Source organism: Macrobrachium rosenbergii, chromosome 20 (genome assembly GCF_040412425.1).
Source record: "Macrobrachium rosenbergii isolate ZJJX-2024 chromosome 20, ASM4041242v1, whole genome shotgun sequence".
Classification (NCBI taxonomy): Eukaryota; Metazoa; Arthropoda; class Malacostraca; order Decapoda; family Palaemonidae; genus Macrobrachium; species Macrobrachium rosenbergii.
The window spans coordinates 3694155-3707646 of record NC_089760.1 but is presented as its reverse complement, the minus strand read 5'-3'; the positions used below and the strand labels follow the sequence as shown (position 1 = coordinate 3707646).

The window sequence follows — 13492 nt, the reverse complement described above, 5'->3', positions numbered from 1 at the left end:
TAACTCTTCCTCTGCTGGAACCTGTGCTTGTTGGATCTTTATGCACAAGGATACCATTAGTCTTCTTTTGTCAGTTGCACAAAAGGTGGAAGTGTATTGGCACTCAGAGACCATGAATGTGGGCAGACTGTAAGCAGTGGGTTTGTATGAAAAGTTAATTTTGCACTTTGAAAGAGGGTTTTCTTTTTATATAGAAATGCATTAAAAATGGTAGAACTTTGTTTCCTGTTATGTGGACCCTACACATAGAGTTCTTGTTACCTTATCCCACATATTTTACTCTATTTATGACAAGGAATGCTTACCAGTTGTGAGTTGGTAACTTCTTTCATGGGGTTTGTATGATAAGAATATGAATTTTTATATATGGATATGCTAAATTTAATTTTTAATGGCAGTTACTTTTACAGTGTAGTACTTGGAAGGAATCCTTAAAGTTACACTTATATTAAAACTAAAAATAGTTATATTACATCTAGTGCAAAAAGCTAATGTGTATTAAAATTATATTGCAGGCTGCAATCAAGCATAGTGAGGAAAAGATGTCTCGCTTGCAACAACAGTGGGAAGCACACAAAGAACCATTAAAAGAACAGCTTGAGAAACTTAATCATGAAATTAGTGGAAGAAAGGTTAGTTCATTTATGCTTTAGGTAAGGTTAAAGATGAATTTAGTCAGGAAGTTTGACATTTATAAATGAAACAATGTAGTTGACTTATTGAGCAGTAATTTTTGTGGAAGGAAGATTATGTACTTTGCTCTCAGTTGTTTGTTTTTTGCTGCTGGCAGTACTATTTGCACTGTGCAGTAGACTGGTTTTTGATAGCCTTTTGTAATAAGTAGAGCTAGTACTAGTCAGACTTGCTAGTCTCATTTATAAGACCGGTCTGGAATACTTTTTCTGTAACTGAAAGGTAAGAACTGTTACAGGACAAGTTAATAAAGTTGGTTGAGTTGGAAGAGGCCAAAGAAAATGGAAGAGTATGAGACTTGTAGTTCATCTGAGCCAGGTTAGGTAATTTCTTGAGAATCCGTTGGAACATAGCTCTTCCTGGTGAATAAAGGATGATTGCCCCAAAATTAGCATGATAATTTTAAAGTTATTGTGTAGTTTGTTAGTTTATTTAACTAGATCAGTAACCTCAGCCTTCATTTTTGTGGTTAATGGTAGTTCTGTAGATAAGAATACTTGTGTTTAAGAATCTCTGGCAATAAAAGTTGCCCTGAAAGGTTTTTATGGCATGATGTTGGTGTATACGATTGCTATTAAAAATTTTTATCTGTGATATGTATGATAACATGTAGTTTTTAACCAAACACCTGTTTGCTGCGTATCCTGGTTTTAGGCTTGAGTTTCTAATGTTGAAGTTATGTATGTCACACTCAGGAAAATTGTAGCTTAAAGTTTTAACATATTTAAAGGTACTGTAATAACTTGAGGTTCAAAAACTGTATACTAGTAATCTTTTCAAAGGAAGATTAAAGGAATCTGGTAAGCGGTTCAGAGATAATCGCTTAATCTGTGCCCCAGTTTTACCCTTCTATAATTTAGAATTTTTCACTCTGCTAGAGTCAAACCTGTTTTATCTGACTGATTGGTACAGGTTTGCAATCACTTGTCAGTAATTCTAAAAACCAAAATGTTTTGTGGAGGAAGGTATCCATTTGCAAAAGTCAAACAATATGGATGTATTTGAAATGATGATCCAGTGACAGTAAATTGCATTTATTATCATTATATTATTTTATTGCAATCATGTGCCATTTGCATTCTTGTAATGTTTACAATCCCAGATTCTTAGCTGATTGAGTAGTACAGACATCCTCATTGCCATTATATGCTAGATGGAACATAGTTTGGAGATACATTTTCTGAATCGACTGCTAATCTTTAGTGGAACCACTTACCTGGGGCTCCCTTATTGGCCTTTAACAGTCATTGGCTCATTCTGCCACAACAGTGGGCAAGGAATCAGTCCGATTGGTACTGTTGTTTTATCCCAGACAGTAGACAGTAGGAGGGGAAAGTCATCAATGCACCCTCCTCTCCAAGCCATGACCTTCATGTGTGGATTTTCTAAATTTGATGAACTGTGAAGACTTTTCATCTAGCCTTGCTAGGTATGTGGTGCAGAAATTATGGACACCTCCACATGGGGAACTCTGTTGGAATTACATTTAAAATTATTCTTAACCCTTTATGGATGGCAGGGCTCTCTTCATCCCTAATAATTGCATATGGAACTGTCCGTTTAGCTCATATGGTTGTTATTATTTTACGCCATAATATTTGAATGACTTTTGTATGAAAACATTCCTATCACTTGAGTTGGCTATAAATGACTATATTGCAACACTTACACCTCAGATCAGGATACAGGGAGATTAGTGTGACTTGAGATTCCTTGGGGGAAATGTACTACATCTCCCCGTCCCAGTAAATCTTGTAGGCAGTCCCTGAGTTACGGTGGGGGTTGCGTTCCAGCTGCATGGCGTAAGTCGTAAAACTCCCTAACCTGGAATACAGTAATAAAAAAACAGGTTTTTAAGCTTTGCCCTGGTAATAAACCAGTTTTCTCACCTCCCTATTGCTACAGCTCCCAAAACTGGTTTTCTCACCTCATTATAGCGTCTACAGCTACACCACTCGGAAACTAGTTTCAGTCTTTCGTCGCTTATGGTGTGCCGTTAGCACCAAAACTTCAGAACATCCGCCGTAACCTGGAACCGATTTTTTTATGATATTTGAAAAGCGCCATGAGATTGAAACGCCGTAAGTCAGAGCCGCCATAACCGAATGACTACCTGTGTATATTTGCTCATAAATATGCTCAGGGATTGATGTTGATTTTAGTTATCTTGATTTTTGATAGTATGTCAGCTGTAATTGCAATTTTGCAAAGTAAAGTAAAAAAAAAATATTATAAAGAACATTTATTACTCACGAAAAGTACTACATCTCCCTATCCCAGCACATCTCTTAAATATCTTACCATAAATATACTCAGGAATTGTTGCTGATTTTAATTCTCATCTGTTATGATATTATATGGGCTTTAATTGCAGTTTTACAAAATAACATTTTAAGAATGGTTAGAAATGACATGTATAACTCGCTAAAATTAGCTATTTTTACAAATGTCATGAAAAAGAGGCCCTGCACAGGCTTTGGAAATATTCACTTTCAACTTCCTGTGGAAGGTACAGAAAATATTTTAGAATTTTTTCTTACACCATGTGCATTTGCATATAATCCTCTTTCCAGTGATTTATTTTTTAATTGGCCTTAAAGCTTGCCCGGTCTTGGGAAATTGTTAATGTAAGTTCAGCCCAGCCTGTAAGGGTTAATTTTCAGATCCACCTGTTTCAGGACAAGCGGCTTGCCACCAGCACAGTTACAATGTGCAAGGCTGTGCTGTCAGAGACCTTATTGTGTGGGCTTGACATAAGATTCCTCTACTGAAGTTTTATTTATCCTAATTCTAGTTCATTGCACTGCAAAGACCTCTCCTGCAAGGCTCCTTTTACTTGGTCCTTGAGTAAGGTCTTACAACTCCTGTTGTCTCCTCAATTCAGTGATCCCAATGGGACCACGACCATATGCTTCATAACTTGATCTTCTTGACTGCTTTGGCATCAGGTGCCTAGCTCAACAAACTTGGCTTTCTTAGAGGGAGATAGTGCTTTTGTCCCTTGCCCATCATTCCTGGCCAAGAATGAGGACCTAATGAAGAGAGAATCCTCTATTCTTCTGAAGAGAAAACCCTCTATTCGTATGCAAGAACTCACAGTTACAGATGAAACCTTGTGTCTGGTCCTGTCACTTCAGGTTTACAGTCACTACCCAACTTACAAACAAATTACGTCCTGGATGGCCGTTCGTATCTTCATTTGTTCATAAGTTGGTTTTTTATATGTAGGATAGTGCATAATTTTTGTTGTTTACATTCCTAAGTTAACTTGGGAGTCATAGGTTATTCAATTTTCAAAGTATTTTTTAAATCATGCAATATTATAAAAAATTACTTTGGATGTTAGAAAGGTAAAAAAAAAAAAAAATGAAATTTGGTATTTTTTCCATGCTTTGAAAGTTATGAACTTGGATAGAATTTTGCTGCAGTGTCTGACATTGGAAGTCCACAAAGTAAAGAATGCACACTGTCATCTGTTGACAAAAATCCATAATAAACATCTGTGGGGAGATGGACTATAGAAAAGTGGAATTCATCAAAGAACAAGTTAAATCAGGAAGATAGTTTTAACCTGTGACCCTGTCTGTTCATATCTCTAAATGTTCTTAACATGGATGTTCATAAGTAGGGTGGTGACTTTACTTAGATGTCATGTCTAACATCCCAGATGGTTTTCATTTCTTAATCATACCACAAACAAACCACTCTCACTGCATGGGCTGGGAATCATCTTATTGCCCCTAATTAAAAAGGTAGACACCTGCTCCTTCCCTAAGTCACATGATGCCTGGAAGGTGGGCACCTTGTAGACTTCCTTTCGGTAATCTGTTTTTAAGAAGTTTCTGAGTTTACAGGGTGGTTCATCATAGACATTGTTCCTCAAACATTACTTCATGAGCTTGAAGAGGTGTGACTGCACGTGTGTGTCAGTAAGTATGGTAATTCCCAGCCCCTTGAATGAGTTTAGTACTTTTCCCCTCAGTTTTAGCTTTATCTTTGGTGGGGTTAATTTTGTTTCTTCATGGTGTGTATTTTTCTTTGTTAGGAGATGGTATTTCCTTTTTATGTCAGTATCAGAATTGTCAATGTTTTCTAGTGTTCATGCTTGTTCTGCCTATGCTGTCATATCAAGGAGACTGCCTTGGATTCTGTCCATCTGCCTATTGCAGCAAGGAAAGACATATATCTTCCCATCATTGTAAACTGTTGTCATCACCATAGAGTGCTTTGATCATCACAGTGCAAGCAAGAGTTTCAGAGCTATACTGGTTTTGTCCACTCTCTTCACTCACTCTTCACTGCTGCTTTTGACTTGCATGAGACTTGTACACTTACCTGCCCAGTGTGATGGCAGTCTTCTACCTCGTGACCTCACGTCTTATGTCTGTCTCCACTCTGCTGCCACCACTCACCCAGATGCTCTCCCTCTTCCAGCCATACCCCTGCTAGACTTCTGAAGAGTACCTGGTCTTTTGTTGCTTGCTCCATTCCAGCCACCTACCCCTTACTTTTGTTTTGGCTTTTGTTACTAAGTTAAAGTCTGACCCCATTCCAGCCAGATGTCCTGGCTTTCATTGCAAATCAGATTCTAGCTCCAACTACTCTTCAGCTGTGATCAAGATGTTCACCAGAGAAGAAGGGAGGATCATTCCAGATGCTGCTCCAGCAGCAGGATTCATTTGGACAACTGCTTTACAGTTAACCTGTCACTATATTGCATTCTACAAGATCCATGTAGGAAGGAGAAACATTGCAAGATCTTGGCCAGCCATCTTATTGTTGAGGCTCTTGACAACCCCAACCTGTGCAGATCCGCTTTCAGCACCATCAAAGGGAACCCACAAGACACTAGGGAGTCCAAGAGGGTTTGGCTCCCTTCTCCCAGCACATATGCAGTTCTTTTTACCAGAGAAGCAGCTTTCATTTTGCACTGCACCGGAGATAGATGTGGAAAACCTGGAACATGCTGACAGCACTGTGCCTCATCTGTCATGTTGGATGAAGCTGCCTTTTGATTACCTCTTCTGGGTTTGTGACATCTTCTACTCATGTGACAATGGATGCCAAGAAGGGTTGTTTTGACAGGAGAACCTAAGATGGAGTCCAGATCAGGAAAGGATGTCTTTGTTTTGAATCATCCAGCAGCACCTGTGACAGCACAATCCAATGTACTGATGACCTCTTGCAAAAACTGATTTTCACCTCACAACTGACTCCAGGTACTGTAAATTTTACAAATTGACAGAGTGCTGAATACATGCTTGCCTTCTGCCCACAGGAACAGAGGCTTTCTCCAGGAGCCATTTAAAGATTCCTGGTTTCCAGCTGCAATTCATCATATGTTGCTTGGTTACTTTACAGTAAGATGGCTTCCTGGTGTGCCAGTGTCAGGAAATGTCCAAAAAGACCTGGTATGGTGGCAGAACAATCATAGTTTAACAGGTGTCCCCTTGATTCCTCCTTCTCATCCTGCTGATAAGCTCCTATTCACAGAATCAGAATAAGAAGCAGCACATCAAAGTTCTTGAGCTGAAGGTATCTTTTTAATCCTTAGGTACTTGGACCCTGAACAGGGTAATAGTACTGTAGTCATGTCTAGCAGTGTAGAACATTGGCATACCAGTAGAGTCAGGTAGAGATACAGTTTGTCTTTTTTTCTGTCTAGAAGTCAGTATTGTAGTCTAGAAGTGGATATCTTTACTTGTGTAGAGGAAAAAGTTGTGCAACATATTTGGATAGTAGTTTGATATTCCCTTGTTAGATTTGTTCAACACATCCCTTGTAGTTGGATGAAGCCTCCTTTATGGATATGTGACAGCTTTTCACTCTTGAGGCAATAGGTGCTGAGAAGGGTCATTTTGACAGCAAAACCTTAAGTGGAGTCCAAGAAAGACTTACTTTGTCTTAGATCTTCCAACATCAACTGTAACAGCAGAGATCCTAGTCACATCAGAGACAGACTTCTTGATGATGATGACCCTACAACTTTATCCTCTTTCTGACTCAAGGCATTGTAAGTTTTAAAAGGTGACAGGGTGCTCTTTTCAAGCTTTTCTTCTGCCCTTAGGACCACCAGAGGTTCTATTCAGGAGTCATTTTATGTTTCTACTGTAAATTTATAGTGAGATGACTCTTGGTGCTAGTGTCAGGAAATCTCCAAAAAGTGGTCTTGGTGGTAGAACAGTGGTAATTTAATAAGTGACCTCTTGATTCCTCCACATTATCCTCCAGAGGTTCACTTATTCACATAACCTCAGACTAAGGGCATGCCACAGTGGCATAACTCGAATGATGATAAGCACTTTATCAAGTTCCTCAAGCTGATGCTAGTCTTTTTATCTCTTCAGGTTTGTGGACAGCTCATCCTGAACAAGGTAACAATATTCATATCAAGCAATGCAATTACACTGGTCTACATGCGGAATCAGGGAAACAGGTAATCATTTAATCTTTGCTGTTCAGCAGCCAATATCATTGCTAGAATTGGACATCTTCATCTAGGCAGATGAAAAAGATGTCCAGCAAGTGCCGGAATTTATCCCAGGAAGACAACACTGCAGCAAACTTGCTCAGCAGGTGGAATCAAGTGCTCTGAGTTGTCACTGCCCAGAGAGGAGGGTAGTTGTTTGATACCTCCTTGTTTGACCTTTTCTGTTTGTCATTACAGTACTCAGTCAAAAAGCAGTAACCTACTCAAAGCTTTCATGCACTGATGGGAAGATTTAAAACCAATACTTTCCCAGCATCTGTCTCATAAGACTTGGATGAAAAATTATGTTGCCTAAGCTGCCAGAGTGTCTTAGTGAGCAGCTGACCAACAAGGAATTGATACCACTCAAGCAGGATCATGCAGTGGAACAGGAGACTTATAAGGAAAAACAAGTCGCTATCATCCAGAGAAGCTGTTTCTCTCATACTCTCCTCTCCACCCAGTGTTAGCCAGTCAGAACCCGATAGCTCTTGATAATGATGATAATAGCCTCATTGCACTCTTAAGGAAAGATGGGTGGTTATGATTGAGCTTGGATTGACTGTTGATTATGATGAGTGCTAAATATACTTACTTTTGAAGTATACCTAATCAAATTTTTTTTAATAATGTGTTGTGTTTGTTATTTGCTGTGAAAATTGAATGTGTAATTGTATTTCGAGATCAGAACTGTTTAGTTATAGGCTGATAAGGAGGATGGGTTACAGGCATATGGACCATAACCTGAATTTTCATTTGGTAATGCAGACTGATAAATGATTTTTCCCCTTAAGTTGGTCTTGATGGGACACATTCCATAGATGTACACCTCAGACAATTGATTTATTAGAATTAGTGTTGTTCTTACAATATTTTTGCAGCTTTTAAGTATGGTGATATAAGGACTTCAGTTAAGGTATACTGTATACCCCTTCTCTAAAAATATGCCAGAGTTATCTGGGGAACTCCCCAGATGTTTTAGTGAGCAATTTATTACCTTTTTGTTTTGTATAGGATGTCTTTGTCTGCCAGGTGTGTAATGGAGGCAAATTCTTGTTTGCACTTCAGGCTAATGTTGGGTAGTAGGCTTCCTCAAAGGGTAATTGAAGAGTATTCTTTTCATTTGGGAACATTATACCTTAGCGAATGGTGAGATTGCACAGCTGTAGCCATTCCTTGTGAAACACTGAGCTTTGAATTCTGTTATCTTGTGTGAAGTGATGGTTCATTTGTTTACATGGGCAGCCAGGGTTTACAGAATTAGGCAATACTACTTGTCAGACTTCAAACTGATTTATTTTCATTTTACTACATGGCAATGTAAGAATTTTTTTTTACATTAGTATGAAGCGTGTAATTCATAATAAACAAGTTGTTCCAACATAAAAATGACGAAGTACCCTATGTTGGTGTTGTATACACGAGGACGGTCTCTCTCTCTCTCTCTCTCTCTCTCTCTCTCTCTCTCTCTCTCTCTCTCTCTCTCTCTCTCTCTCTCTCTCTCTCTCTCTCTCTCTCATTTCTTTTATGATCATCATTATTAAGTGGATTGACAGTTTCATATTTAATCTTTCTATTATCTTACCATCTAAGCCACCAAGGAGTATGGATACAACGAAACAAAATCAGGCAAGTTTTTGGTATTGACAAAAATAGTTGAAGATTCAAGGCATTTTTGGTATGATAACACCATTTTTTGCACAGCTAATTTAGTCTAATGCACAGGAAATTAATTTGTTAGTTATGCATATGATGAATGATGAGAGTATTTCAGTGGTGATGGGAGAAGGTTTTATTTACTGGAAGAAATAAGACTGCTAGCTAAGGGTTAGCATGGTTTTCTAGAAATATAAGCTTCACACCTTGGAAGCTGTTTTGAAGTGTACAGCTTTTTGTGCAAGTGTCCACGAATTATTAAAATGTGTCTAAATATATAGGAAAGTTGTAAGTATACTACCAGATTTAAACTCAGAGGTAAATGTGAAATTTTTATGCCATTTGTCAGTGCTGACAGAGTGAGAGTGGAGTATAGATGATCAGTAGCAGTTGTATTCATGAGTATTTGATTTGATTTAGTAGCTTTGACTGTAGTATTTTTTCAGGGTTTTGTGGAAATATAATTACTGTAATTGACACTGTTTATTATTAGTGTAATAAAAGCTAAGATTTTAAGACATATGCACAAATATTAGAGAACTTTGAAGTAATGAACATTTTTGAAAATATCAGTTATCCAACTTTCTCTCTCTCGCTCTCCCTCTCATGTTGATTTTTTACCTTCTTCTCAATTTATGTGCTTGCTCTTTCTCTCACTTTTAATTCTTATACGTGCTCCATATCAAATTTACATCCTGATTTTTCTCATATGCCCTTATCTTTTACTTTATCCTGTTCTTTCAGTTTCCACAGTGATATTACAATAAATGGAAGATATTTTTCTTTTATTGAAAAACAGTAGAAACTGTGAAACAATATTATTAATGAATTTTGAAATCTTCATGATAAAGTATGCATATTAGCCAAGTCTTTTTGTTATATTTGTATATCAGTACCGCCTTGTAGGATTATAAAGCTTGTGAAAAACTCAAAACTAGTTGTTCCAATGTGAATACAGACCTACGCTTCCTTAGATGGAGTTGTTCGCCCTTGGTATGCTTTGGCTGTCACCGAGTCATGTCAAAAAACAAAATGCTATCGAGTAGGCCCACAGTCACCCGTGACCTGAGCTGGCCTCACTCTTCCATTGTGCTTTTAGTTGCGTCTATTTTAGCATGTTCACTGAGTTGTTTCCCATTTTCATTGTACAGTGTCTTTGTATGTGTAGGGTGTGCATGCCCTTTACATTACAGGCAGTCCCCGCTACATGACAGGAGCTCCGTTCCTACGCTGCGTCATAAGCCGAAAATTGTCATAAGCCAAAAAATCGTAGAAATTTGTCAAAAATCCTAAGAAAACCTTACTTTTAATGCTTTGGGTGTATTGAAAATGATGTAAAATGCATTTTTATTGGGGTTTTCATAAAAAAAAACTCCAAATTTTGATTATTCAGTCGTTTTGTAGCCATATTTCTTCTGTCCAATTGGCATTGTAAGCATCGTAACCCTGGAACATGTGTCATGAACTGAGAAATAATTTCTGATGAATATATTTGAAAACGTCGTAACCTCGGAATGTTGTAAGCCAGACCCGTCGTAACCCGGGGACTGCCTGTATTTCTGCTTCAGGGTCGTTGCCCCCAAGTGTTTCTCTCCTCCATAGCACATTGTTTAGCGTCGTTTGCCCCTTGTGTCTTTACTTGACTTTTTTCTCAAAGAGAAGAGTTGTGTGTGTGCCTGTTGTGAGGAGCAGGAATCACTTGACAGTCGCCTTTGTTCGTAACGAGTGACAGTGTAGCGCCCACATATGTTGGTGATCCCCCCCTCTTCCTTTTAGTGTGTCTTCTTGAGTGTTGGTCAGTGTGTTCTTTTCTGAAGGGTGAAAGCCTTGCATGCCTTCTGTGTTTCTTGGTACAGTATCTGTTCTGATACGAATCTTCCCTACACCTTCATATATAGGAGATTTCCATTGTGCTTCATGTGCTTTGGCTGACTGTAGACTCGTTCTACTGAAACCCACTAGCTTCCTGCTTGTCTTAGTCAGCCCTGGTCTAATGCCACCAAACATGGTCAGTTGCTTTCCAGCCGAGCGTGTGATAAGGCATACGTAGACGTTACTGTGTCTTGTAGTCTCTTTGACTTGTTGTTTTGCATGGGGTTTGTTCTTTTACCCTTCCCCTTGCATATTACTGAATTCATATTTTTTTGTCTGTCTGTGACAACGTGTCATTACAAGCTTATAAGAATTGAGTTTCTATCAGCGAGCCAGGAAAGATACCCCCAAGTGACTTGATCACTTGATCAAGTGTTGGCGTGGGAGTGTTGTTCAGTCTTGCCCACCTTTCAACAAAGAAATTCGTCTGTGTGGGAGAGGAAGCATAGGGAAACTCTCTGTTCCTTTGCTATCCACTCACCTTGACTTAAGGTTTTGAGTCGATGGGAAGCCTGAGGGTACATTGTACCTGGAGTACCCACCAGTTTCATTTTTTTATTGGTAATGTATGGGTTATGGTTTTATTCTGTGGTGTAGGTGATAGTGTTGTCATTTTGTATTCTGGTCTTCACCCAGGGCAAGGGCATCATTTAAAACTTTGTCAGCATACCTTGTACTTCCTCTCCTCCGCTGCAAAGTTCCCACTAATGTAGGGGCGACCCTTGGCTACACTGCCAAGTCCATTTCAAGTTGAGAAGCGCCGACCAAAGGCAGTGCCTAACTGCAGCAGCTCTCTCAACAAGTGAGGAAACAACAAACATTTATTCAGTGTTAGCAACCTTTCTATTTCAAGTTCATTACTTACTTAATGCTTTGGAGTAGAATATATCCATGCTCTTTCCCACCTCCTAACAATGTGGAATCAACTATGTAATTACTTGGTAAGTCACTTATATAAAAGCGACATTTTTATGATGAAATAAAATTTTATATATACTTACCAAGTAATTACATGATTGGAGCCCGCCCTCCTCCCCTTGCATGGACATTAGAGCATAAAACAAATTGAGCTCTCTGCTGGGCTGTTTCCTCGAGTCCCAGATGGTGGGCGGGACCTTGTCACCTACACACTAACGACAATAGCGCCAGGCGCGAATTTTGAATTTTTAAGCTGGTGTAGGTTAGGGAACCAATTGCTATGTAATTACTTGGTGAGTATATATAAAACTTTATTTTATCATAAAAATGTATATATATATATATAATATATATATATAATTTCTCTCATTTGTGTTGCTTTTTGGGAACTATTTTAATTGCAATATGGCTCCCAAGTGTAAGGCAGACTCTTCTGTTGGCAGTGCTGCAAAGAAAAGAAAAGCCATCTCCATGGAAGTGCAAGTTGATAAAATAAAACGCTCTGAAAAGGGCGAAACACCATCGAACATCGGCCGCGTGCTCGGGTTTAGTTGTACGACTGTGTCGACGATCATCAAAGATAAAAAGCGCATACTTGAACATGTGAAAGGATCTGCTCCTATGAAATTAACTATGATTACAAAGCAGTGTATTGGTCTCATCATTGAGATGGAACAATTATTAGTGCTTTGGCTGGAAGACCAGCATCAGTGGTGTATCCCAGTTAGCCTAATGTTGATTCAGGAGAAGGCTAAAAGTTTGTTTGAAACCTTGAAAAGAGAAAAGGGGGAAGGGAGTGAAAGTGAAGAGTTTGGGGCTAGCAAAGGTTGGTTCATGCGGTTTAAGGTCCGTGCAAATTTGCATAACCTTAAGGTGCAAGGGGAAGCTGCTAGTGGTGCTGAGAAAGCAGCAAGTGAATTTCCTTGTGCATTGGCTGAGGTAATCAGAGAGTGGGTTTACTGTGCTGAACAGGTGTTTAATGTAGATGAGACAGGTTTGTTCTGGAAATGGATGCCTATCCAAACATACATTGCCAAGGAGGAGAAGACAGCACCAGGACACAGATTCAGTAAGGAGAGACTGACTTTGCTAATGCTGTTAGTGATTTCAAGCTGAAGCTTATGTTGGTGTATCTGACAGAGAATCCAAGGGGACTGAAGTGCATTTGGAAAGGTCAACTACCTGTCATCTGGAAATCCAAGAAGAAGGCATGGGTGACACTTCATATATTTGAGATATTCAGTGCCAGAAGTGAAGGAGTACTATGCTAAAAATGGGCTGCCTTTTAAGGTGTTGCTAGTGCTGGACAGTGGCCCTGGTTACCCTGCCCATTTGGATGACTTTCATCCTAATGTCAAGGCGGTTTTCTGTCCACCTAATACCACTTCCCTTTTACAGCCTATAGGTCAAGGTGTCATTGTCTCTTTCAAGGCATACTACCTCGGGAGGATGTTTGCTATGGCTTTCAGGGCAACTGATAAGGACAAGAACTTGATTCTAAAGGACTTTTGGAAATCCTACAGCATTCTTGCTACTATAAGAAACATTTCCGATACTTGGGATGAAGTTAAGCAGATGAACTAGAATGGTGTGTGGAAAAAATTGTTTCCCCTGATTTTTGTATGATTTCTTTGGCTTTGAGGAATCAGTTGAGGTTGTCACCAAGTATGTTGTTGAACTGAGCAAGCAGCTGGATTTGGAGGTGGAGGCTTATGATGTCACAGAACTGCTGGCATATCTTGTAGAAGAATTATCCGCTGAGGACCTCATTCAAATAGAAAAACAGTTGATTCAAGAAGATGAAGAGACCCCAACACTATCAGGTACACTAAGGTTGCCAGAAGGGTCATGGATTCCCTGTTGTGTTACATGGAGATTTGGGAG

The 13492-nt window shown here is 39.1% G+C and overlaps 1 protein-coding gene across 3 annotated transcripts in view; it reads left to right on the top strand.

Annotated features, from left to right (window-relative positions):
* Positions 1 to 13492, top strand: part of LOC136848992 (coiled-coil domain-containing protein 22 homolog) — a 63163-nt gene that overhangs the window by 33520 nt on the left and 16151 nt on the right. For all 3 annotated transcript variants that reach the window (XR_010856190.1, XR_010856189.1, XM_067121810.1), the window contains exon 9: positions 516 to 632. Coding sequence is in view for 1 of the 3 variants with exons in the window: in XM_067121810.1 (XP_066977911.1) it covers positions 516 to 632 (117 nt within the window). In the remaining 2 variants the exon portion in view is untranslated. The remainder of the gene's footprint in view (positions 1 to 515; positions 633 to 13492) is intronic.